This window comes from Pelodiscus sinensis, chromosome 11, assembly GCF_052426305.1.
Source record: "Pelodiscus sinensis isolate ZL-2025 chromosome 11, ASM5242630v1, whole genome shotgun sequence".
Classification (NCBI taxonomy): domain Eukaryota; kingdom Metazoa; phylum Chordata; order Testudines; family Trionychidae; genus Pelodiscus; species Pelodiscus sinensis.
The window spans coordinates 20,461,724-20,489,215 of NC_143062.1; the positions used below are offsets into that span (position 1 = coordinate 20,461,724).

The 27,492-nt window shown below is 44.5% G+C and overlaps 1 protein-coding gene across 5 annotated transcripts in view; it reads right to left on the bottom strand.

Annotated features, from left to right (window-relative positions):
* Window positions 1-232: 232 nt before the first annotated feature.
* The window catches only part of CARD19 (caspase recruitment domain family member 19), a 56,810-nt gene continuing 29,550 nt past the window's right edge, over window positions 233-27,492 (bottom strand). For 4 of the 5 annotated variants that reach the window (XM_006129717.5, XM_075938927.2, XM_089781186.1 and 1 more), the window contains 5 exons: window positions 26,663-26,805; window positions 23,071-23,224; window positions 18,950-19,009; window positions 14,276-14,347; window positions 233-8,044 (listed from right to left, as the gene is read on the bottom strand). In XM_006129717.5, coding sequence (XP_006129779.1) covers window positions 7,929-8,044; window positions 14,276-14,347; window positions 18,950-19,009; window positions 23,071-23,224; window positions 26,663-26,805 — 545 coding nt within the window. In that variant the 3' untranslated portion in view covers window positions 233-7,928. The remainder of the gene's footprint in view (window positions 8,045-14,275; window positions 14,348-18,949; window positions 19,010-23,070; window positions 23,225-26,662; window positions 26,806-27,492) is intronic. The other variant, XM_089781187.1, reaches the window with a different exon arrangement.

Consider the following 27,492-nt stretch of genomic DNA (forward strand, 5'->3'; position numbering starts at 1 on the left):
TGAGGTAGCGTGTTCACATTAAGAGAACCTGCCTCGGACTAATTTCGAGGCTTCCCCATAGTGTGGACACACTATTTCGAAATAAGTTATTTTTAAATAATTCCCTAGTGTAGACATGCCCTAAGTGGTAATATAGCCCTGTATGCAGCAACCATTAGGAGGCAATGTAACCCATTGTAGGGCACTTCTTGACTTAAATGCAAAGCACAAAATACATGAAAAAACACAGCAGTATATTCTCCCCAGCCCATATTCTTTATTAAAATGTAAGTTGAATTTACAGCTTTGTTTAACATTTTTACTTCATAACTTTCCTTTAGCTCACACGACTATTACATTTTAAATTTTCTCACCAGAAGACATGAACAAGGCTATTTGACTATAAAATACTGAACCCATACAGTATGCTAGCTAGCTAGCTTGCATTTCTTAGGGTAACATTAACACTGGCCAGACTTTTCAAGAATTCAGAGAATTTCCTGGACTAATGGGTGTATATATAATTCTCTAATAAAAAAAGCTCAGATTGAAAGATTGTATATTAATATATTTTTATGATTATTTTGCTATTATTACTGTATACAATGTTCCAAAACAAAGCCACAAGTGATAGTTACATACAGTACTACAAACAGGACACAAACGCTGAAATAGTCAAAGTTGCTAAGTCCCATTGAAAGCAGTGGGAATTGAGGAGCCAACTTTCCTATGGGGCTTGGAGAAGCCCAACTAAAGCTGAAGTACCCAGCATGTTCCTAAGTGATTTAACACTTTAATACAGCAGCCAATAAAGCAGACAAGTCATGCTTTAAACAGTGCAAATGGAGTTGTACAAACCTATTGTGTGATGTGTCATTTTGTTTCCCTTTCCCTTTGGATACAGATGGCCCACTCAGCCTGGTTTAAGTATTTACAGGCAGTCAGCCTGCTTGCTTTATTGGCAAGGACTAAAGATCAGAATATTGCCCACCTCTTCTCTTTGAATCAGATGAGGTTTGACATCATGATTGTGGTGACTAGAGGCAGCTCTGTTTTGATCTAAATCAAACGGCCCATTCATGACAGAAACCAGAGGGGAAAAAAGTTCAGTAGAATGTCAGCAATCATTTAAATTGGACTGCATGCACTTTGGGGGGAGGGGAGGAGAGGACCTGTCGCACTTCCCTGCCGTGCCCCCGCACGACTCTGAAAGCAAAAGAAGTGTTGTTTCGCAGAGGCTAAAGGCTGGCAATCCGAGACAGTCTCCATACACTGCAAAGGTTTGGACCAGGACAATGCAGAGGGCTGGTTTGTTTTGGGTGGGTGGGAGGTATTGTACAGCCAGTAAATCAGTGATTTAACAGATGTGCTGGACAACGCCCTCCCCACCCCGTTCCACAATGCTACTGTAACGTGAGGCTATGGTTTCAGGCATGGAGGAACAGCAGATTTCTTCCCTCTCTACACAGCTCTGTCTGTGCATAGTCAGTTAACTTTGAGTAGGTTGGAGGATGCTAAAAATATGGCTGAGCTATATTAAATCCTTAGCAGACACACAGGAACAATTGTTCAATGTAGTAACCTCCCCCCCCTCCCCATAATCTAGAAAATAACTTTGATCCAGTGGGCTCTTAACTGCTACTTAAATATACACAGGCGGGATTACTTCCATATGCGTGAAGTTAAGTAAATGTGTAAATCCTTGCAGGAATAGGGTCTAAACATTATGGTGTGAATACTTTAATGGCAGGCTTTTATTTTAGTTTTGCAGGGAGATTTGACTCTATCCCAATAGATGGAGTGATCCAAAAGAGAACTTTATTTATGTCAAGTAAAATAAATAATAAAAGAATTATAGGAATGGAAGGCGGAAAGGGAGCTCAAGAGGCCATAGGTGTGGAGGGTCTCAACTGAAGGATGCAGGCCCCCTGGGGGTACAGAACATATTCAAAGGAGGGGAGGGGATGTCAAGCTTCAGGGGAAAACCCTCACTGTGCACAGAGTTCTAACAGCAGCACTGCCGCCAGCCACAGCGCAGACGTCCGGGTGGCAACACCATGCCATGCCATCCTTACTTTGCTGCTGCTGCTGGTGGCAGCACCACCTTCAGAGCTGGGTGTCCAGCCAACAGCTGCAGGGATGCTAACAGACTTGCCAGGCCCCTGGACAAAGTGTGGGGGGGCCTGGCGTCATGCCCCCAGAAGGGGTAGGGACTCAGGCCTAAGGGCAGAGCTGGGGGCAACCAGCCCTCAGTACTGCCTGAAGCATGCCGCACTGGCTCCTCCCCACACTGCTGCCAGCCAGTCCTGAAAGCCACCTGGAGTGCACTGTGCAGTGCTCTGGCAGCGATTTAAAGGGCTCAGGGCTCCAGTCACTGCCGCAGCTGGAATAACAGCGGCTGGGAGCCCCAGGCCTTTTTAAATTGCTGGGCCCTGGGGCAACTTTGAGGTGCTTTGGGGTGCTGTGTGCTTTCCCATGTCAGGAGCACATTCTGGCATCCTTACGTTGAGTAGGATCCCAATCCCTGGGTATTGCGGTGGAATTGCTGGTAGAGGCTATTACCAGTCAGTGAGATAGTGTGGCAGAATTGGCCTTCAAAGCATACAAAATACCGATTCTTTCTGTAGGATTTCGACAGTCACTCACAACAAATCACACTTTAAAGTCTTTTTGTCCAGGGAACACTAGAGTGGCTAATCTAGACCCAGAGAAGCTGCTTAGTAGTAACAAGGCTGCTGTATTTGCATCAAAATGAGATGTGGCTGTCTGAGATGACTCTGTTTCATTCAGTGCTTTTGCTATAAACAGAAATCATCTCACTCTAATGAGGTTTCCCATACAGCTTGGCACAAAGATTTAAAACACTTTTACATATTAGGAGTGTTGTATTTCATTTCCCTGAGAGAAGCTCCCCTGTGGAATTTAAGTAGCACAGGGAGACTCACATTTGGGTTTAGATGTTATAAATTAGATATGGGGTGCTAGGAAGACAATTGCTCTGGCTCTAACTACACGGCCAAGACACAGGAAGAACAGAATATAATTAAAGCACTTTCCAACTTGGAGGTAGGCACGATGCTGGATCAGTGTGCAGCTCTGCAGCAGAGCTGTGGGTAGTGCTCATGGCAATTTTATAGGAAATGCTGCAAGGACTGTCACAGTTTTTCCTATAATAAGTTTCCCTGATCCTGTGGGTAATAGATCAAAATAAACATGAGAGATGATGGTGCAGATGGAGGAAAATGCATCTACACATACTGCTCTGCTGGGTAAGGGAAAATGATATTTCTTTTGCACAGAATCTTTATTCATGTCCATTTTATTTTACATATTCAAATAGTCCCATGATCCACTCCTGACCTTGCTGTATGTGTACGAAAATGAGGAGCTCCTCTGATGAACGTAACTTAGGGTACATCTACACTGCACGGCTATTTCAAAATAAGCTAGTCCAGAGTAGTTATTCCAAAATAGCTTATTTCGAAATAGCACGTCTACACTGCAGGGAAGCTTCAAAATTAGTTCCCTAATGTGGACATGCTATCTCGATTTTGAGCCCCAGGAGGCACTGGGGAGGAATAACTTAGAATGGCCCTGCAGTGGGGCTATTTCAAAATAGCAGCAGTGGAGCATCCTTATTTTGAAATAGCTATTTTGGAAGAGGCGTTATTCCTCATAGAATGAGGTTTACAGATTTTGGAATAAGCTGTCAGTTATTTTAAAATTATTTTGAAATAACAGAATGGCTGTGTAGATGCTTGCATTGTTATTTTGAAATAACGCTAGTTATCTCGAAATAACGGTGCAGTGTAGATGCACCCTGAGTTACACCACTTAAAGTACAGATTTAGAAATGTCATCAGGCAAACCATGCAGTCTAGTTATGCCTGCCTTCTGCCTCCAATGGCCAAACTCCTACTGACATTTCCTCTTTCAGCTCTTCCTCAATTGGTCACATATTCCTGAAAATATTCTGAGGGGTCTGTTATTCAGAAAACTGGTCCTGTCTCCTTCACCCCCTCTGCTCTCCAGAGTTGCTATTGCTTCTTGTGAAATTTGCCTCAGAAGGAAGAATGTATAACAAGATCAGTTGTTTTAAGAGGATAATGTGGGTTCTCTTTGGAGCAAGAAGGCATTTATGTGAAGATATACAAGAGTTTAAAGCTGGAAAATAACTTAATTTGCAACCTGAATACTGTGCCCTTGATTTTGATCTTACAATCAGCCTACAGTCAGATGAATTCTTAGGTGCAAACTATCCAGTCCTTGCAACCTTTTTTGTGGTGCTCAGAAATTTGGAAAAAAAAATCCCAGATATTCTAGTGAAAGCCCTAATTCAGGGAGGCACTTAAAACACATGAGTAATCCCACTGACATCAATGGAACTACTCACATGTTTGACATTAGATATATGCTTCCATCCCTTGCTGGATCAGAGCCATTGCCATTCATTTATGGGCATGCAGGTCCCATGAATGATGACAGGTGTATGTCATAGAACCGTTAATCACCTGAAGAGGCTACCATGTTTCTGTTGGGTGGTCCCCACCTCCTCTTCAGGTTTTAGTTTGGGAGATTATAACCCAGGAAATCAGCTATTGTTTACTGGATCACACTACAGACTGTACCAGATTAGCCCCTTGAAACCTCAGGAAATTGTATAAATGTTAGGAACAGATCAGTAAGGAGGTGTGTGAGGATGGGGGAGGGGAGACTAGCCAATAGGTGCTGCCTGAAATCTGCCTAATCAAACTGTTAATGCTGACAACTCTTGGGGTGTGTTTTGACTGGTTAGTTAGTTGATTATTGCTATGCCAGCCCTTTTTCTGTCCCAAGCTGGGGCAGGGCAGCATCCATAAAGGACCTTTTGTCTTTACCTGACTGACTGGTGCACTGGTGTTATATATAAGCCAAACCATTCATCCAGGCCCTTTGCCACAAGGGAGTGTTGCTTAGGTTCTAAGTGGAAAAAAGTCCACTTTAGATTAGAATGAGGAGAAAGTGTAAATCAAAATATCGGAGGTTACAGTCCAAAACTAAACAGCCCAGGGAAAAGACCTATGGACAACTTTTTACTACTCTTTGGATGGTGATGGGGACATCTACCTATCAAGATGCCTGAAGAGACACTTGCTGACAGTGCCAGAGGCGCTATAACAAGGACCCTGTCTATCAGGACTTATATACTTCATTCCATTCTGTAACCTCTGGTCTGTATCTGAGGATTGAGTCCTTTAGGGGCAGTTGCTAAATCTGATCAGATTCCAGTGTGGAAAGGCCCTGAGATGCCAGGAGACAATACAAAACATATTTCCACATTGGGAAGACTGGGTCCCTTTATAGGGTGGCCATAAGGGCAAGGGGTTCTCAGACTTATCCTATTTTTCAGAAAGATGGGTCTTGGGGAAAACTATGCTATAAATGTGGTGAAACAAGATGTGCAAACAGGTTTTGCCCTAAGATGAAGCAATACCAGGAGTAGTCCTAGAAACCTATTCTCCACGGGAGGGAGATTTCATAGACTGGGACCTATCTACATGAGACCTTTTACCTGTTATATTGGTATACTTATACCAGTAGAGGTTGTTATTTTTTAAAATTGTTTTAGCTTCAACCGTTTACAATGTGATAATATCCCATAAATCCCTCTCTTATTCCACAACTGCAGTGATTTACATCCACACCGTAGTTTACATTGGTATAACTTTCCTACATAGACATGCCCCAGACTGGGGTACTTGAGAGTCAACCATGAAAGACTTGAAAATCTGCAACACATGAAGCTAGTACCTGTTACTGGCTATGTCTAGACTGCCAGCTTCTTTTGGAAAACGCTTTTGCAGAAGAGATCTTCCGGAAAAACTTCTTTCAAAAGAGAGCATCTACACAGCAAAAGCTATCTTGCATTTAAGCTTTTAGCAATCTCACATTTCTAGCCTTTCAATGGATGCTATCTCACATTTAAGTTGTGATTACTATGGACGGAGTGGCCACTGAGGCACCTATGCTTTTTCCTGGAGGCCTCTTCTTTCGAAAAAAAATTAAAAAAACCCTCTTCTCCGTCCACACTTGCCTTTTTCTGAAACAGCTCTTTTGGGAAAAGGCTTCTTCCTCGTAGAAAGAGGTTTACTGCTGTTGGAAAAACCCCTGCGTTCTTTCAACTTTCTGTCAAAAGAAGGCAACTATAGTGTGGACATAAGTGTAGTTTTTCCGGAAAAACATCCATTTTTCCAGAAAAACACTGCAGTGTATCACCCACTGTGATTAACTGCGTCCATGGGGATATGAAGGAAAATCAAGGCATAGCCATTCAATTAAAAACAGATGGGCAAAACATTCCTCATGAAGATGGGATTAGAGAAGAGATTGCTTTACCAAACAATTTGAGGAAGGTTCTCTCCAGCTTCTTTTATACATTGGAGTAGGTCATGAGAGAACCCACCCGTTGTGAATATCACTACTTGTAACCAAGAAAACCATATGCGGGGAGAATGAATAAGAGGAAAGAAAACTTGTACTGACATCAGTGAGAGCAGGATTGGGACCAAAAAGCAAAACAAACAATCAAACAACCCCCAATCTTATTTTCAGTCCTGGCTCCCTGTACTTCCTGTACACATGCTTTAGCCTTACACCAACTCTTTGTTGTTTCAGGATTTTACCCACAGAAGAAACAATCTAATGTGTGATCAAGCTGCCTTAGAAAATCTTACAGCGCTTCATGTTAAAATACATCTTTTCAGCCATAAACAAAACCCATCAAGTGGCTTTGATTAGTTCCCAAGTGACTGTCAAATATTCTGGACAACTTCAATTTTCTGGCCATACCAAAACTAAATCAGCTTCCCTGGAAAGGAAAGAAGTTACTATGTATATCTGAAAAACCTACAGTATCAAAAGCTTTATATTTCTGCCATCCCACAGAGACAATGGGCCATTGTGTGAAGCTTACCCAACATCACTATATTATCACAATGCTAAGAGTTTCCAGCAATGGCAGTCAGGAAGCCTTGCAAGGGTTTGAATACACTCAGGGTGCATCTGAGCTACACAAATTGCATATTTTAATTCAATCTAAATTTTTATGGAACGAGGGTTACAGGTATGTCGGAATAGCGAGCCCATTATTTCGAAATCTATTTTGAAATAACGGGCTGGTTCAAAAGACGCGGAATAGCTATTTTGGGATAACACTAGTATCCCAAAATAGCACTGCAGTCTAGACGTACCTTCACTGCTGAGCCTTGTAGGACAGTGACCAGCGTTCCCTGGAAGCTGTACACTTGTGTGGTCAGTTAGGAAACATTCCCATGCCACCCAGCTGATTAGCAGAGCACCCACAGCCAGGTTTGTGTTTCTGTTTGTGGTGCACATTTGCACATGCCTCATTGCACATAAAATGTATTCTGCACCTGAATGGAAAATATCCACATATGAATGGAAAAGATTAGAGGGAACATTGATAGTGCCTCTAACTCTGAACTCATGTAGCATAAGTAATACAGATAGGAATGAACAATCCTGACACAAAAGATTAGGTCCATCTCTTAGTAAGGCTTTGGGTTGCTCTAGTTTTTTTAAGTGTCATTCTTAAATGAACCAGTAAAAAATAGAATTACATCCTTTAAAATGCTGTTCCTCTACACCAGTATAAAACACAAATACACAAACATGGCTTATGAGCTATAATTGCTTAGGATATGCATTTAAGGTATTAAAAATAGTCACCCCAAATGATAAATATTTTAAAAGAAGCATTTACAAAAATAAATGATCCATTTCCCCAAGTTCATATATAGTTGACCCTTAGGAAGCACCTTGAAGCAGCATATTTACTGCTAAAGCCAGTTAATGATATCTTTGGTATAATATATAGTGTGTGTATATATATATATTTGTTTTTCCATTGGCAGGTATACTGCATAGAAGACTGAAGAAGTAGTTTTTCCTTAATTTTTCCTTGATGTGTCTTCTATATATACCATACAAATATTTCTAACATGTCTTCCTATGATAATAGGAGAAAATCCCAATACTTTCTTGGCTCCTCCTATTACTTTTGGATCTAAAACAAAAACATAGGAGAGAAAAAAGAATGTAAACTAGTCAATTAACAAGTACAGTTTTAATAAACAGTGTTTTGCAAAGATTCTTTACATACACGCTTCTGGGGAGAACTTTTTCCTGTGAGTACTTTGTAAACTAACTGAACAGAAAAGCCCAGCCAAGGGACCTCTGATTTCAAAAAATTCAGAATCTAGAGTGGAAAAAAAAAATCTATGGGTCTTTTGACACACCTTCAATATTTATTAACATTATCTCTTTTCCTTAAGTTTTCCTTGGGCCGTGCTTGTCAGCTAGCACTAGAGCTCTGGGGAAATAATAAAGAACGCTGCGTACAATTGAAGCTAGGATGGGAGGGTATGTCTACACTACCACCCTAGTTCGAACTAGGGTGGTAATGTAGTCAACCGGAGTTGCAAATAAAGTCCGGGATTTGAATTTCCCGGGCTTCATTTGCATATTGCCGGGCGCCGCCGTTTTTAAATGTCCGCTACTTCGGACTCCGTGCCCCGCGGCTACACGCGGCACGAACTAGGTAGTTCGGACTAGGCTTCCTATTCCGAACTACCTGTACTCCTCATGGAGTTGTACAGGTAGTTTGGAATAGGAAGCCTAGTCCAAACTACCTGGTTCGTGCCGCGTGTAGCCGCGGGGCACGGAGTCCGAAGTAGCAGACATTTAAAAATGGCAGCGCCCGGCAACATGTAAATGAAGCCCGGGAAATTCAAATCCTGGGCTTCATTTGCAACTCCGGTTGACTATATTACCTCCCTAGTTCGAACTAGGGTGGTAGTGTAGACATACCCGGAGAGATTCAAGGAGGCAGAATCATAGAAACTTAGGGCTGGAAAGGACTATGAGATGTATTCAGATCCAATCCCTGTATGGAAGCAGGACCAAGTAAACCTTCGCTACCCCTGACAGCTGTATGTCCAACCAGTTCTTAAAAAAAATTCTCCAATGGGGATTCCATAAACTCCTTCAAAAGACTGTTCCAGAACTGAATGACCCTTATAGTTAGCAAGTTTTTTCCTAATATCTGACCTCAATCTCCGTTGCTTCTGGCTAAGCCCATTACTTCTTATCCTATCTTCGGTGGACATTGAGTAGGGATGTAAAATACAGTTTAATTGGTTAACTGGTTAAATATTATGGTTAAAGGGGAGGAGAGAGACCCTCTTAACCTTGTCGCTGACAGCTTTGCCTGTGGTGAAACCCATGGGGCTGAGGCAGCCCCTACCGGTTAACCAGAACAGGAAGCCTCATCCATTAACCATTCACATCCCTAACATGGAGAAGAACTGGTCACAGCCCTCAGACTCCCCCTTTCTCTTGAGAAAAATATGCCCAGTTTTTTTAACCTGTCCTCCTAGATCAGAGTTGCTCCACCTGGTCTTATTTTTGTTGCTCTCCTGTAGATTCTTACCAATTTGTCCACATCTTTCCTACTGTAGCACCCAGAATTAGACACAATACTTCAGCTGAGGCCTCCCCAGGGATGAGCAGAGCAGAGCACAGCAGAATAATTATTTCCTATGTCTTTAATCTGACACACTTCTGAATGCATCCCAGAATGATAGCAGGCTTTTTTGCAGCTGCTTCACACTGTTAACTCTTATTTGAATTGTTATATGTAAACTCTGGCGCTGTGGCAGGTGAGCAGCATTTGCCCACTGTAATGAGCGGCATTAAGCAAAACAAAATAAAACAAAACAAACAAAATCAATCCCCTCCCCCAAAACAGCAAATCTCCTACAAAAGAAAAAGACTAGCACCCTGGTGGTAAATACACAAAGCTCAAGTTATGACATAATTTGCCAAGGTAATTAGGGCCCAGGCAGTATCTTTCTCAGGAGAAGCAAATAAAGTTGAAATACTCTGAAGGGTGGGATTCACAAAGCCACAATACGGCTCATTAGCCTCACTCAGGCAGCAGAAAGAGGCCATAATCAAGTCTCAGTCAGATTCCCATCACTGAATTCCTCAGCTATCGGGGAACTCCCTAGTCTTGCATCAATACCGTTGCCAGATGCTGTGCCTTTTGCTTGTAAGGGGTAAGTGTGGGGAGAGGAGGGAGAGTCAGGGCACAGGTCTGTTCCATTACACCAATCCTCCACTGGCAGAGAGTCCATTAAGGCAATAACATTGATGAAGGCTCTTTTACACTGTGTGTGTGTCTAGACTACAGGGTTTTTTCGGAAAAAAGTGGCCTTTTTTTGAAAAAACTTCCCCTGCATCTAGACTGCTCTGTGTTCTTTCAAAAGTAAATCGAAAGAACGCAGCAGTTTTTTTGACTGCGAAAAAACTCGTTTTACGAGGAAAAATGCCTTTTTTTGAAAGTGCTCTTTCGAAAACAGGCACTATGTAATTCAAACTGTGCTTTTTCGAAAGAGAGCATCCAGACTGCTTGGGTGCTCTCTTTCGAAAAAGCGGCTTGCTTTTTCAAAAGTACTGGTTGTAGTCTAGACACTCTTTTTCAAAAGAGGCTTTTTAGAAAGTATCTTTCAAAAAAGCCTCTTTTGAAAGAGGCTTGCAGTCTAGACATAGCCGATGTGGGAAGATCGATCTAAATTATGCAACTTCAGCTGCATGAAGAGCATAGCTATGGTCGACGTACTTAGAGCTATTTATTGTGGTGCCTTCACAGAGTAGTGACAACGAAGGTCAATTTATCCTTCTTCAGATGAGATGATTTTGAGTGGATTAAAAAAGGGGACCTTTCAGAATCTGCAGGGAGAGGGAGGGTTTCTACACTCAAGATTATCGCATCTGAGGAAGTGGGTTTTGCCCACAAAAGCTCATGATGCTATAGACATATATTTATGTTAGTCTCTAAGGGTATGTCTACACTACAAAGTTAATTCGAACTAACAGCCGTTAGTTCGAATTAACTTTGATAGGCGCTACACAGGCAAACCGCTAGTTTGAACTTAATTCGAACTAGCGGAGCACTTAATTCGAACTAGGTAAACCTCATTCTACGAGGACTAACACCTAGTTCAAATTAACTAGTTCGAATTAAGGGCTGTGTAGCCACTTAATTCGAACTAGTGGGAGGCTAGCCCTCCCCAGCTTTCCCTGGTGGCCACTCTGGGCACCACCAGGGAAACTCTTCTGCCCCCCTCCCGGCCCCGGAGCCCTTAAAGGGGCACGGGCTGGCTACGGTGCCCGTGCCAGGTGCAGGCCTGCCAGCACCCAGCTAGCAGACCCTGCACCTGGCACGGCTCGAGCCACCCACCCGATGCCCCCCAGCCCTCCCCCTCTTCCCGGGACCAGGCTGGCGGCTCCCAGGAGCCTGCCTAGGTCCGCAAGAGGCGGGCACCCGCCTGGTCTAGTGCAGACATCGTGGACCCCATCCACGACCTCCGCACTAGGCACAGGAAAGTGGCCATCTAGGGCAGGATGGCTGCCAGCCTGGCCACCCAGGAGCAGGTTGGCATGAAAATCAAGGTGGTCCACTGAGACCCCCGACCCTGAGCCCTGAGCTTACAATGGCCGTACTGGGTCAGACCAACCCTAGGGACCCTGGAGGGGATGGACCGAAGACAGTGACCAAGCCATTTGTCTCGTGCCATCCATCTCCAGCTTCCACAAACAGAGGCCAGGGACACCATTTCTACCCCTTGGCTAATACCACTCCATGGACCCAACCTCTATGACTTTATCTCACTTCTCTTTAAACTCTGTTTGAGTTCTAGCCTTCACAGCCTCCTGCAGCAAGGAGTTCCACAGGTTGACTATTTGCTTTGTGAAGAAGAACTTTCTGTTGTTAGTTTGAAGCCTGCTACCCATTCATTTCATTTGGTGTCCTTTAGTCCTTCTATTATGGGAACTAATGAAGAACTTTTCTTTATGCACCCTCTCCATACCACTCATGCTTTTATAGACCTCTATCATATCCCCCCTCAGTCTCCTCTTTTCTAAGCTGAGAAGTCCCAGTCTCTTTAGCCTCTCTTCATATGGGACCTGTTCCAAACCCCTGATCATTTTAGTTGCCCTCCCCTCTCCCACCCTCTCTCTTCCCCTCTCCCACCTTCTTTTCCCAGTCTCCCCGAGCTTTGTTCAGTAAAGAGAGTTTCTATTTTTGAACACACATGTCCTTTATTTTGTACATCAGGAAGGGGGGCTAGGGAGGGGTAAGTGGAAGGAGGTGAGGGAGGAATGGGGTACAAGCCCCCGATGGGGAGGACTGGGCTGGCTCTGCGGGCTCCTCGGGGTGGAAACTCTCCTGAAGCCCCTTGATTGACCCCCCCCCTCCGGATGGCAGCCTGCGGCAAGTGCAGCCGGGCTGATGGCTGAGTACTGTGATGTGCCCAGTGTGGGCACTCAGGGCACTCCAAACCAGGACTGCTTTGCAAGCGGGGGACCCCTGAGAACTGTCTGTCCGGGGTGGGGGTCGGGTCGGGTCCCTTTAAGCACAGTCCTCGGCTAGCCTGAGGCAGCAGCTCCACACTCTTAAGTCCTAATCTGATGCCCTGCCGGCACTGCTTCCGGCCAGCCTTAACCTCAGTTCAGGGTCCACTCAGTGTGGACATGCTAGTTCAAACTTGTTTTTAAGTCTAGATGTGCTAATTCGAATTAGCTAAGTTAGTTCGAATTAGTGCTGTAGTGTAGACATACCCCTAAGGCAGTGTTTCCCAATTGGTGCTCCGGGGAACCCTGGGGATCCGCGAAGCGAAAGCAAGGGTTCCGCAAAGAGCCGGCACTCCCCCTGCCCCCTGTTAAAGAGACAGAGCCATGGCCAAGGGCTTTTTTTTTTGGCTCAACAAAACGCGGCAGGGGCCTTTTTTTCTTTTTTTTAAGGCAACTCTAGGGGTTCCGTGACCAAATAAAATTGGGAAATACTGCTCTAAGGTGCCACGGGACTACTTGTTGTTTTTAAAGTTATGGACTAACACGGCTACTCCTCTGAGACGCCTTGTGATAAGGTAACCGAGAGTGCAGGCACTGATTAGATTTCGATTTGCTACTTAAATAAGTTTTCTAATTTGGAAGCATGAATCCCCTCTGTCTGCTGTAGCAATGGGGGTTCCCCACACTATGGTTTAGATCTTTTAAAAGTGACTCTTCTTGTTTCTCGGCTTTTTATTAAGTACCCCCAGTGCACAGGTTGCAGTCTAACCTCCTTAATGAACAATGAACATCTTCCATTAGCTCTAGTGTAAAACCAGCTTTTATTCAAGACACAGTGAATCCGTCAAACAGGCCTGCTGATGGGGGAGGCAAAGAGGGCAATTGTCTAGGGGCCTGAGCCATTTAATGGGCCTCTGGGCCCTCTGGCGACTGCCAGACCTGGACCTTTTTACAAGCCCAGGTGGGCTGCAGGGCTCCTAGGCACTCTCCTGAGTCGCAGAGCCTGCCACGGACTGCAAAGCAGCTCTGCCGGGCCGGTGGTATATCCCACCAGACAGTGCCGGGGCAGGAATGGCCCATAGTTGGCCAGAGGGTGAGTAAGGACAACAAACCCCAGCTGTGCTGGGAAGGCAGAACTAGGGTGAGAAGCTGGCTGGGCTGTGGCAGAAATGGCTGCAACTTTGTAGCCGGTGAGTGAGTAGTGAGGGGAGAGCCAGGCTGGAAAGGAAGGAGCCGAGTTCTGGGGTAAGAGCTGGGCATGGAACTGTGGGGAGTGAGGACCAAGTTGGGCAGAGGAACTGGGCTGGGATGGCTGGGGGGTGCTGGGCTGGAAGGGGAAAAGAGCAGAGGGGTGGAGACAGAGGTAGGCAGGGGCTGGGAGAAAGGAACTGAGGGGCAGAGCTAGCTGGGGGTGGCTGGATAGGGGAGGGAGCTGGGCTGGGAGGTCTTGGGGGGCAATGAGGGGAAGGAGCCGAGCTGGGCACAGAACTAGTGGGGGGCAGAGTTGGGTGGAGAGACAAAGAGGAAAAGGGAATGAGCAGGGCACAGAAATGGTGGGAGGCAGAGCTTGGGGGGCGGGGCAGAGAGGGGAAGGCAAGTGGGAGGGGCACCTCTGGGCAGGTGGGGGTTGGGGCTGCAACCCATCACGGGGTCCTCTGACTGAGGGGTATCACTTTGGGTTTCTCCAGGTATGTGTAGGGGTGGCTTGTGGCTTTGTCTGAGAGAGGAGGATGGGGGGTGGGGCGGCCAGAGGGGGGAGCATTGATTGTGCTGTCCTGGGGTCTGAAATTCCTGTTGGCAGGCCTATCTTCACATGTATTTTATGGTAAGGTGACCGAGAATAAACAGTTTCCTTCAAAACAATTCCAGAGTCGATTACCTGGGGTACAGCAGTACATGAACAATGCGAGTCCTGCAGCCACACTAAAGCAAGCAAGGAAGAACATGGGACCTAAGGACAATAAAAGAAATGTGAATTTTAGTAAAAGAGCACAGAAAAGTGAAAGCTTAGTTTAATCTAATGATTCACTATCTTCAGTTATTATCATGGCAAATATTATTCAAAAGAAGTTTGCACAATCATTTATATTTTGTATCTACTGCACTATACAATATAATCACTTTATTGCAAGTATATTATTACATTGTAACGAGTCTAACACTGTTAGCCTCTCTTGTTCTATTAAGAACTCAGAATGGGAGGCCTAATTACACTGCACATGAAAAAGTTCCTAGTCTGTGTTAAAACACACCTTTTTCTTTAAAAAATGGCAAAATAGGGGCCACATTTTATACCCTCACTCACACTGAGGAGTACCTGACTCCCCATGTAGTCGCGTGGATGTCAATGAACTGCTTGTAGCGTACGGTACTATTTGCTGAGAGTGACGATATTGAAATTTGGCTCCGAATAAGTCGTTTTCCACATTTTTTCATGTTTTGCATTCTTCATCCCTCTCTTCTCCTGGCTCTCTGCCAGGAAGAATCACTGTTCTTTATGGCTATGTCTACATAGCAGCCAGTTATTATGAAATAACATAGTCTGCGTCTAGCAGTTATTGTGACACAATGTTGAGCTGGAGGACTGCTTACTCCGACTCCTGTAACCCTCATTGTATGAGGAGTAAGGGAAGTCGGGGAAGAGTGCTCTATCATGAAATAACTGCTGTGTAGACTGTGCCCAAATAAGCTATTTCGACGTAAGCTACACAATTAGCGTAGCTCAAGTTGTGTAGTTTATTTCAAGTTTAGCCCTGCTGTGTAGACGTGCCCAAAGGCTCCAGTCCTTTAGTCCAGGCTCAAAACCCCAGACTTCAGTTCCCTGGACTTTCCTGAGAATTTTCTTTGAGTGAGGACTGCAGGCTCAGACCTCATTAAATTATCTATGGCCAGAAAGTAAAAGAAAAAGGCCAGTCATCAACCATTCTATATATAATTAGAACCAAAGAGTTTCACATTGTTGAGTGGGTCTACATGGGTATGTCTACACTACCCCGCTAGTTCGAACTAGCGGGGTAATGTATGCATACCGCACTTGCTAATGAAGCCCGGGATTTGAATTTCCCGGGCTTCATTAGCATAAGCGGGGAGCCGCCATTTTTAAATCCCCGCTGCTTCGAACCCCGTGTAGCGCGGCTACACGGGGCTCGAACTAGGTAGTTCGGACTAGGGTGCCTATTCCGAACTACCGGTACACCTCGTTTCACGAGGAGTACCGGTAGTTCGGAATAGGACCCTAGTCCGAACTACCTAGTTCGAGCCCCGTGTAGCCGCGCTACACGGGGTTCGAAGCAGCGGGGATTTAAAAATGGCGGCTCCCCGCTTATGCTAATGAAGCCCGGGAAATTCAAATCCCGGGCTTCATTAGCAAGTGCGGTATGCATACATTACCCCGCTAGTTCGAACTAGCGGGGTAGTGTAGACATACCCCATCTCTTTTATTTAACTGACAGCTATTGCTATAGAGCTGTGTATCCTTACTTGTAGCAAAAAAAAAAAAAAAAAAATTGGGAAGAGCATTGTGTGTGAAAGCATTTAGATGCACGCTGCAAAGTAATGAATATTACACTGAAAATATTCTCTGTTGCTGTTCATGGTTCTGAATGCAATTGAACTGCAAAGGTCTTTGTATATTTAATTCTAATCCCATTTAAGCACATCCAGCTGAAATGAAACATGGTGCTGATATTGCCATACAGCCTTGCTAAGCCACATTTCATTCAGCAGAAAAAATTGGCCATTGTTTAATAGCTGAGTGCTATGGGGGAGGCTCAGACTATCACGATTTCTTACCTATTCGGGCGGAGTAGTAATAAGTTTCTTACAGGTACTGTTTTATTGCACACTCACTGGGGGCTAGGGGAGGCCTCAGGGCAGTGGTTGGAGAGCAGGGATGTTAAATTGTGGGTAATCATCTAATTGAATAGGAGCTATACCCGCTGCTGCTCTGCTAGGCTCTTAATATATTTAAAAAGCAGAGATGCAGCGGTGAAGGGGACTGGGAGCAAGCTGGAACAACTGATTCCCAGCTTACTCCCATCCCCTTCCGCTGCACCTCTGCATTTTAAATGTATTAAGGAGCCTTTTGGCTCTTAATATGTTTAAAATGCAGAGGTGCAGCATCTGGGTCCAGGCACAAGCTGGGAATCAGCTGATTACTTGCTTGCACTTGGTCCCCTGCTATGCTTCTGCCTCCCCTGCCCGCCATCCCGGAGACAGTGCTGGGGGAACTGGCTTTTAAGCCAGCTCCCTCCCAGCACTGGCTCCTGCTCCCCCCTTGCTGCCTCTCTCTGATAGAGACAGCAAGGTGGGGGAGCAACTAGTTGAGTCACTACTCGACTACCCACTCTCAGGTAGTTGTCTAGTCAACTAGTTGCTTACATCCCTACTGGAGAGGTGTAGTGACAGGAGAGTACCTGTAAGAAATGTAAATGTGGGATGGAATGCAGGGGGCTCATGACATTAGGTTAGGGAGGGCAGGGCAGGGAGTTGTGGAGACTCAGGGCAGTGGGTGAGGGGGTGAGGCATGGGTGTCATTGGGGGGGCTGCAGCCACCCCTCGATTTCCTACTGTAGCAGGATACTATCTCATGGCTCCCCTCTCTAGCTGGGCATGAGAGGAACACAGGTAGTTTTCTTTGTTCACTCCTCTTCCCTCTTCCACTGAAGTGAAAGAAATGCAGGCTTATCAAGGTGCATCAAGCAGAGCAAAAGGACCCTCTCATGCAAACTGCTGCTTGGCTGCCTTTGTTCCCTCTAAGGTGCGCGCCTGCATGGACATGCAAAAAGAATTGTAATCCTGCCCACCCCCTCAGCAGAGCCATGCTGCAGCACTCGCCTTCCTTGATGTGGAAGGTAAGTTGGTGTGGTGGGCTTGGCGGTGGTGGAAGAGGGGGGGGGGCAGGGCCATGTGGTGGCAGCAGGAGCTGGGGCCAGAGCTGGGGCTGCATGGCATTGGCAGCAGCTGGGGCTGGAGCTGGCGTACACATGTAGCTGCCCCCCCACCAAAATCTAAAATGGCGCCCCTGCTGTGAGGGCTGCAGGAGTTAAGGAAGGAGGCTGGGAGGTGTGCAGGGACTCAGGGCAGAGGTTGAGAGATACAGGAGTTAGGGTAGGAGGTTGGGAGGTATGGGGGGTTCAGGGCAGGAAGCTGGGAAGTAACAGGAAAGTTCTGGGCTAGGAGTACAGCCACTGTGCTGCCCAGCTGCTGGATTCCCCGGACTGGCCATGACAATGCTACTCAGCTAGCTGAACACCAGGGTTAGCACTCAGGGTGTAGTGACAAGCCCTGCCCCCAGCCAGCTGGTCTCTTACTGGTGCGCTGTGTGTGGCTTATTTTCCCCTTTATCCCTAGCCCATAACAGGCCACAACAATCTTTTTATTTACTTATTGTCATCATTATTGTTATTTTGTATTGTTATTTTCTTTGAAGTCTGGACTGTGACTATACATTGACCAAGAAACTGGGACCGTGACAAAAAATGGCTGACTACCCCCTGGACTATAGATATAGGGACAGCAGGGAGTACAAATTTTCCAGGAATTGAGTCATTTTCCAGGGGAGCTGTCAGCCAGGCTGGGCCCTGGGGCAAGGTGGTGGTGGTGGGCTTGTTCTGTGTCCCCAGAAGGGGCAGGGGCGGGGCCAAGTCCAGGGCCAGGGCCAGTAAGTGTGTCACCTCCCTCCACAGCTCTCATCACTGCCCAGAGTGTGGCACACCCCCCAGCCCTCAGAACCAGCCAGAGTGCGCCACAAAGCACTGTGGTGGCGATTTAAAGGGCCCAGGACCCCAGACACAGACACTGCTGGCCCGCAGGCGCTTTAGAATCGCCAGGCCTGCATTCTGCAGTTCTAATTCAGGCTCACCACTGCAATCACTTGATGTGACTTGCTGGGGGAAGTGGCTGGTGGATATGAGCTGTCTCACCCCGACAGAGCACAAAGGGGTATTGAACTTTTGCACAGCTTCCTAGTCTTACCCTCTTATCCCTGTGCTGGTTATGCTGCAGTAAGGACCCCACCATAACACTGCCTTGGGCAAGGGAAGAGACACAATTCATCCTTAATGGACAAAGTATATTAGTTCACCATTATTCTTGGGGAGTTTTTGTTTTGCAGTTGGTTTCCTCTTATGTGTTTGGCTGTTTTCTGTTTACTCACTAATCGGCAACATTCAGCAAGGTGGAATGGGGTTGCTGGTGATTTAGCAAGGTTTTTCTATAAAAGCACAGAAGTCATTGTAAAGCCCTTTATTGCTAAAGTATTGGAAGGGCATGGGAAATTAGAGACTAGTTAAAATATTCCCAATTTTAAAATAATACCAATGTAAATGTTGCCTAAAGTTCTGTTATCTCTTGAATTCTATGACACCAAGTTTCTCAGCAGCAGGCTGAATAAGTTTTCTTCTAACACAAGTTAAACCCATTTACACAGCTACTATAAAGACATAAAAGAACAAATGATTTGCTCCATAAATGTAAATTAAGTTGTAAAATAAACTGCATCTTCATCTGAGAGTATCAGTCTGTCCATTTGTACTATATGCATTTTATTTACCCCTGTCAGTTAGAATATATTTCTCCTTGTCTGTGTCTATCCCTGTGGAAGCTGAGGTTTCTAGAAATAAAAGCAACACACCAAGAGTTAGTATTGAGCTCAAGCCAACCCACATCTGTACCAATTCATGCAAAACGGAGGGAAAGTCTATATTACCATTTTTCAGAGAAATAGCACATTTTTAAATGATATTCACCCTTCCTGAAGACATGTCACCACTGCAGTTAAATCAGGGCCTGTGTTTATTAAAGAAATAGCGAATTCATGAGTTCAACACAGGTGGAAGGCATTGAGGTTTTACAGTCTCAATCCAGCAAAGCACTTAAGCACATGTGTAATTCTGTTGAAACTACTCACATGTGTAAATTCACCTCTGTGACCAAGTGCCTTGGTAGACAGAGGCTTAAAATAGTCAGATTGTCTGTACATTTCTCCTGTCAGATATACAAATGCCCGGAGAGTCAAAGAATGTTGGTAACAGATTACATCAGAGAGCGGTTTTCATACTGGGACAAAGTCTAAAGCACTAATACCTATGAAATGCAAAAAATACCAGGCTGTAAACAAGGGTTTACTCCCACAGCCATCAATGTTTTTCTTGTTACCCTGGCTATGTCTAGACTGCAAAGAAAAATTGGAAAAAGATACGCAAATTGCAAATCGCAATTTGCATATATTTTTCTGCTTTTCTTTCAGAAGAGACGTTTCCAAAATTTGGCCCATCTACATGGGGCCAAATTTTGGAAAAACCTCCTCTTTAGACACAGCCCTTCTTCCTCATACAATGATAATTACAGGGATGGCGAAAGAACACATCTTCTTTTTTGGAAATTGTTCTGAAAAAGTGGATGTGTTTCTTGGACACAGCATAGCTTTTCTGGGATACCTCCAGTATCCCAGAAAAGCTCTGAAGTGTAGACATAGCTCCTATGACCAACAATCTTCATGGCAATGGATTCTGCCAATAGCAGAGCCCAAATTCAGCTTCCAGAGCCACATGTATGCAACGCTCACTGACATCTGCGGCTTCTGCGGGCTCAGATCTGGCACATGGGATGTGACCCTGAGACTGGTACTTTTCTGCAAAAATCAAACAGAAGGGCAATCCAGCCAATCCACATGGTTTTCTACCATTAGCAACCGCAGCTGGAGAAGTCATTTATTTAATTTGACTAAGCTTCTCAGTTTGCCAGAGTCTGAAAGCAACCCTCCGTCTCCATCTAGGTAGAGAATGCTGACATTTAACGTGCATGTCTCAGAGAACGTATGTCTAGTATTGCTCGCCCAGACAAGTGTTAATCTCAGGTTATTGTTCTGCCTGTCCACTGGCTAAGATGATGGTTGACCACATCCATTTTCCAGAAGGCTTCCGAGTGACCATGCAGTTGGGCCCAACACAGAATTTAAACAATTCAAGTTTACTTGAGAGAGACACAAAAATAATAGGGTTCCTTTCTGCTGCTTGAGTTTAGAAAGGGGGTGTGTCTTTAAGAAGGTTACCTTTCATGTTCTGTTAATTCATATGTTAGTAATCATAGAATACTAGAACTGAAAGGGACCTCGAGAGGTCATCAAGTCCAGTCCCCTGCCCACATGGCAGGACCCAGTACTGTAAAAAGGAATAGCAGTTGTGTAGCCCTTTGTATTTTCAAAAATATTAGCTAATTAATTCAGACTGAGGCTCAACTAGTTTAACTATCTAACCTCTAATATGCAAATCCTTACATATCAGAATACATGATTTTTTTCCTTATTACATGGACTAAGGAGCCTGCAGTCTATGATGATGTAGCTTACAGTAGTATATGTTTTAAGCACAGAGATCTTAAAGGTACTTCTCATGTGTATGATATAAAAGAGAGTCTGCTAAGGAAGAGACAATATACTGTTCTTTTGTTGTTGTACCACATAAGTTTTGGGTCTGCTTTGAATATTATTCAACGTGCAAAGTACTGTCTCATTTATCCACAGATGCAGTAACACCTCTATGCTTTATTTCCCTCTACACGCCTCGCAGCCCAACTTGCTATTCTCACATGTCATGGGTGAGGTCCCAATCCTGACACATCTCCCATAAGTAGGTTCTGGGTACAATTTTCAAAAGTGCTTGAGTCCCATTTTGAAAGAGATTTAGGCTCTTCAAAACCTAGTATCTGATTAAAAAAAATCAATGGGAATTAGGCTCCTAAATCATTAAGGGTATGTCTACACTACCCCGCTAGTTCGAACTAGCGGGGTAATGTAGGCATACCGCACTTGCAAATGAAGCCCGGGATTTGAATTTCCCGGGCTTCATTTGCATAAGCGGGGAGCCGCCATTTTTAAAACCCCGCTGGTTCGAACCCCATGCAGCGCGGCTACACGGGGCTCGAACTAGGTAGTTCGGACTAGGCTTCCTATTCCGAACTACCGGTACACCTCGGTGCACGGGGTTCGAACCAGCGGGGTTTTAAAAATGGCGGCTCCCCGCTTATGCAAATGAAGCCCGGGAAATTCAAATCCCGGGCTTCATTTGCAAGTGCGGTATGCCTACATTACCCTCCTAGTTCGAACTAGGAGGGTAGTGTAGACATACTCTAAGATGCTTTTGAAAATTTGACTCTCTGTGATTTCAACCAGAGTATTAAGGTCAGCAAGGCCCTTACTAAGTAATGACTATTGGCCTCTTCCACTGAACCTGGAAGGGAAATTCTGAGCTTCCAGCCTTGCTGACTTCTTCAGCTACAGCGACAGATTTCTTTGAGATACTAACCTGTTTGATCGAAGTTTCCATACTGCCTCAGCAGGGATGGCTTCTGTGAGGCAAACATCTAATCAAAGGGCCAGACTTAATGCTGCTGTGAGGATTACTAATGTGGACTTCTGATGCAGAGATGAGCTCAAATCAAAGCCCTCCTGGAAACACCCTCCAAATGTGAGGGAAGTTTGGGCTAACGTTGGAGTCTGTATATTATCTGGGGATGGCATGTGTTAAGACTATGCTATTTCCAAATCAGTAGGGGCTTGTAGTTCAGTGTGCACAAAAGCTTTACTGCATAGTAAGATGCTAGATGAAGGCAGGAGTTTCCGTGTTTTGAAATATTCCAACTATTTTCCAGATCAATTGTTCTGCAAAAAATTATTTGTGATATATTAATTAAAGACAAATGTTTGGATTTTTGGCCTTGCATGTTTTTGACTTTACGCTGTTAGTCTTAGGGGTTTGGCCACATGACCAGAAATTCTGCAGTACTGGAATGCTATTCAAAACTACAAGAGGTTAGAATGGTGCAACATCAGTGTAATTAGACAGTTTGCAGGGACTTGTAGCATGTGGCCCCTTTGCAGCATCATTAAACTAATTGCAACATCCATTCTTCAAGCTATTAAAATTGTTTCAATGTGCTGAATGTTTACTGGAAAGGGCGAGTCATATGTGGCAACGTTATTTTCCCAGCATGGTAAGAGGGACTGCATCTCTCTCCTTTTAGAAAAAGATCTACTTTATACTATAAAAAATGAAAATAGCAAAGATCTCAATCCTGCAAACACATATGGGTGTGATAATGCTCATAAGCTCAATGTGACTACTCATGCTTATGTATTTGCAGGATCAGGTTCCAGGTAATTAACACTGTGGTTTGCCATGCAAGTGTTTATAAAAAAAATAGCATAATCTACCACACAATGTGTGTGGCGTTAATGAGGCACAGCTGGGTGATTTAAGAATTGAATGAAAGCCAAGTCTCTGAGCAGCCTTGATTTTGTTACTTTGTGTCACACACTTGTTATTTTAAAACATAGCTTTTATTTACTACAAGTCAGAATAAATTCTTGACAAAAACAAAATGCATAACAGGAAAAGGGGCAGTTATGAAAAGAAAGAAATGTTGAATTGGATTATTTTTCTGCATTTTAGATATTGGACATAAATTATATCTTAAATACAGGGGCTGAGATTTCAAAGCTGGTAACGAGATTTGGACATCCAATTACAGTCAAATTAATTGTGTATCCAAATCCACTAGGTGGCTTCTAAAGTCTCCAGTCTGCAGAAATTAACACATGGAAAAAGAGCATTTAATTCCAAGGAAAATGTTGTGATATATTGCCTCCAGGAAGCCACAAGTCTCCCAACTTACTCAGGGTTTTCCTGCTTGGCAAGTCATTATACAGTTGTTCAGCATTGATCTGTAAAGCCCTGTAAAATTCTTGACAGTGTTTGTCTCCTTTCTTTTGTAGGTGACTTATAAGATCTGACAGCCGAATATGAAGCAATGCCTTTGGATTTCTGAACTGTAAGAGAAAAAGCACCCGTTAGAACAAACACTACAGAAGTAATGATACAGTGCTGAATTAGTTCCTACCCTATATTTACATAAGAGCTGTGTCTAGAGATCTTCCGGAAAAGCTTCTTTTGAAAGAGTGTGTCTACATAGCAAAAAGCACAACAAAAAAAGCGATCTGCTTTTTCGAAAGATAGCGTCCACATTCATTGGATGCTATCTCACGTTTAAGTTCTAATTGCTGTGGATGGAGTGGCCATATGGGCACCTGTGCTTTTTACTGGAGACCTCTTCTTTCGAAAAACTCCCTCTTCCCCATCCACACGTGCCTTTTTCCAAAAGAGCAGTTTCAGAAAAAGGCTTCTTCCTCATAGAAAGAAGTTTACCAGTTTCGGAAAACCCCCTACGTTCTTTCGACTTTCTGTTTAAAGAACACGATTGCAGTGTGGATGTAAGTACATTTTTTCCAGAAAAACTCTGTACTGTAGACATACCCTACGAAAGAGTGAAAATATAGAGTTATGTTTATTTTGCTAAAAGCATCTGTCAGTACAGGAGCATTCTAGGATAGGAAAACAAAATAATGATTCAGACCCAAATCAAGTTGATCAAGCATTGTTTTAGCATCTGATCAACTTCAGTATGGCTAGAGCCCTGCAAAGCTGTGGATATCTGCTCCATATCTGCAGATATGTGCATCCACAATTCATTTTTGCAGATCTGGGAGTGGATGTGGATACTACAAAAAGGGTTGTACATGTGTGCCTGTCAGGCTCTGCCCTGCTCGGCACTTACCAGAAGTGGGGTCAGAGAGCTCATGAGGAGGACCATGATCGGGGCAGGATGCTTGTCCCACATCCTAGCAATGTTCCCTCTAATTTTTCCCATCCATATGCAGAATACATTTTCTTATGTGCACCAAGGCATGTGCAAATGTGCACCACTAGTAGAAACATATGCTGGCTGTGGGTGTTCTGCTAATTAGGTGGACAGCATTTGACTCTCTCCTGGGTGGCTGTCCAAGTGCTCATCTAATAAAGAACTCTGCTCTCCAAAAGGAGTGCCAGGTGGGGCACAGTGGGTCAAGGGAGGGAGCGGATTGCAGATCATATGCACATTGTTTCCAGTGGATCTGGATTCCACATTTTTACATCTGTTCAGAGCTCTAAGTATAGCCCAAACAATAGGAAAGATCACTGATGCTTATCATTTCCAAAGAGTCTGAGTTCACAAGCAACCAATATATTGTCAATAGGGTACTAACCAGAAATACTTCTGATGCCACTGGTTGCTGAAAAAGTCTTTACTTCTAATTTAGTCTTATTAAAAATGCAGTTCTCAGAACTGGGACAAACATGTAAAGAATTTTGCCCTAGTTTTCTGGAATTTGGCCATGGCATGTTCTAGCCATCATGTCAGTCCTCATGTATCACACTTTGTGTTCATCCTGTCTTCCTATCCTCGTTGCTCCAGAGGAAGAGATAACTTTCCCCATGACCTGACAAGTGCTGAGCCATAATAAACTCTACAGTGAGAGTGAAAACTTAACCTAACCTTAGCTGAGATCCTTTAGACGTATGTGCATTTAGAAAGCGTCCTAAATTTTCCCTGCAAATCAATATAAAAGCATTACACTGAGGACCATTAGAGTAGACAGAGATAACATTACACTTAGGATCAATTTCTTATCTTGCGGGAGTGGAATGCTTTCGTATGCTCTATACTCAGGCAAAATTCCCACTGAAGCCCTGAGATGACAGCAGTATCAGATGTAAGAACACAAGAACAGCCATACTGGGTCAGAGCAAAGGGCTCTAGTCCAGTATCCTGTCTTCCAGTAGTGGCCAATGCCAGAGGGAATGAAAAGAAGAGATAATCATCAAGTGACCCATTCCTAGCTTCTGACAAACAGAGGTTAGGAACACCATCCTCACACATCTTGGCTAACAGCCATTGATGGACCGAACCTCCATGAATTTATCTATTTTTTGTTTGAACCCTGTTAAAGTCCTGGCCTTCACCACATCCTCTGGAAGGGAGTTCCACAGGTTGACTGTGTTGTATGAAGAAATATTTCCTTTTGTTTGTTTTAAATCTCTTGCCTATTCATTTCATTTGGTGACCTCTAGTTCTTCTGTTATGGGAAGTAGTAAATAAATTTTCCTTATTTACTTTCTCCATACCAGCCATGATTTTATAGACCTCTATATCCCCCATTAGCTGTTGCTTTTCCAAGTTGAAAAATCACAATGTTATTAATCTCTCCTCATATGGCAGCCATTCTCCATACCCCTATCCATTTCTGCTGGAAAAGCACTATTCTAAGCCTTTTCCAATTCCAATATGTCTGTTTTTGAGATGTGGCGACCACATCTGCACACAGTATTCAAGATGAGGGTGTACCATGGATTCATGCAATATGATAGCTCTCCGTCTTATTCTATATCTCATTCTATATCTCATTCTGTTGGCTTTTTTTGATTGCTGCTGCACATTGAGTGGATGTTTTCAGAGAAATTGAGTGTGCAAGATGAGGCCTAATATATATAATGGGAATGACAAGTTTTGTAAATGAAAAAAAGAGAGAACAAATCTGCACAGGCTCCAGGGAACATGTTCTGTTTCAGGATGAGTGTAAAAATTAAATCCAGCTTTCATAACATCAGGCCTTATATTTACTCTGAAGCTCCTAAATGAATGAGCTTTTCTTTAATTTTACATTTCACATCATCTAAGTCTCTTCATCTTTTCCCCGGCTCTCTCCCCCAGCCACTGGGAGGGCAGGGCCAGGACAGCCCCAAGCCTGGCTCTGTCCCCGCAGCTGCTGGTGGGTCAGGCAGGGCTGAAGCCGCAGCACAGCCAGGCCCAGCTCTCTGCTGCCAGCTGCCAGGGAGTTGGGCTGTACCTCCCAAGCACAGAGGGGTGGGGCTGCGTGGCTGAGGGCAGAGGGAGGGGCTGCAGGACACAGAGTGATGCATGATGTCAGTCTGTCATCCTGCAGGAAAAGTTTTATATATATATATACAGAGAGAGAGAGAGAGAGAGAGAGAGAAGATAACCTAGTTTATGTAATTTCTAATTGAGGGGAGTTGAGGGGCTGGGCCTAGCTTCCTTCACATTAAAGGAAGCAAACATCATATAACTCTGGGTTTGTACCTCAAGGGTGATCATCAGGGTGCTGTAGTAAGTCCCTTAAGCGGAGTCCTCCCAGACCTGATCTCAGTGTCTGTATCAGCAGCTGGTTGTGGCCCTGCCTGTGTACTTTGCTAGAGGAGGCTTGAGAGGCTCAAACAGGCCAGGTAAAAGGGGGCCCAGGCTGAGTGAGAAGGCAGGCTCAGTAGCATCTTAAGCATCTCAGTTGGCAGCCCAGGGGTCCCAAACCACCTCCCAGGCTAACCAGAAAATAAAGCTACGTCCGGAAACACTACAGGCATCTCCAGTCAATTACCTTTTCTGCTTCTTTATTGGTGAGAATCTGAGGATAAACTCTGTTTAGCTGAAGAATAACTTTATCAACCAGATGTTCACTCAGTCTGCCATTGCTCGTGAGAAAATACATGTCCTGCCGCAGTCGATCACAATAAGACTGATCTGGGAACCAAAGAGCACATGCAAAGAACAACTATTATTCAATGGCAAAACTATCCCTAAGTTCTGTACATTGCCTCTAAAGGTGACACATGTCAACCAGCTTCCTTTCACAGTCAGAAAGCTAGAAGGGACCCCCCCCCCGGTCCAGGCCCGCCAATGTGGGAGGAGGGCAAAGAGGGCAATTGCCTGGGGACTGGTGATTCTAAAAGGCCCGAGGCTCCCGACTGCTACCACTACTCCAACAGCAGCCAGAGCCTCTTGGAATTACTGTGCACATCACAAGCCTCAACTCCACCCTGCATCTGCACATGAAACCTAGCAGCTGAAAGTAGCTGAAAATATCACAGACCCCCGGAGACTAGACTATTTCTGCGTTACAGGCAGAGAATAGCAGGGACCTAGGTGCAACAGTGTTCAAAGCTCCACCAAGGCAGGGACATTATGAACAGTATAACTAATTAACAGAAGTGCTTCCCAAACATTTGCAAGCTAAGCCGGCTTTCAAGAAAATACAGTCAATTGTTGCCTCCCTCCCACCTCACCATATGCTCCATATGTGGATAAGGGACCAACCATCTGCAACTATCCTCTCTCTGCCTCTCCCCCACTCCTTTCCCCTCAACAACTCTTTTGCACTGCCCCTCCCCCTCACAGGGAATGCACTCCATACTTTGGGAAATGCTGACC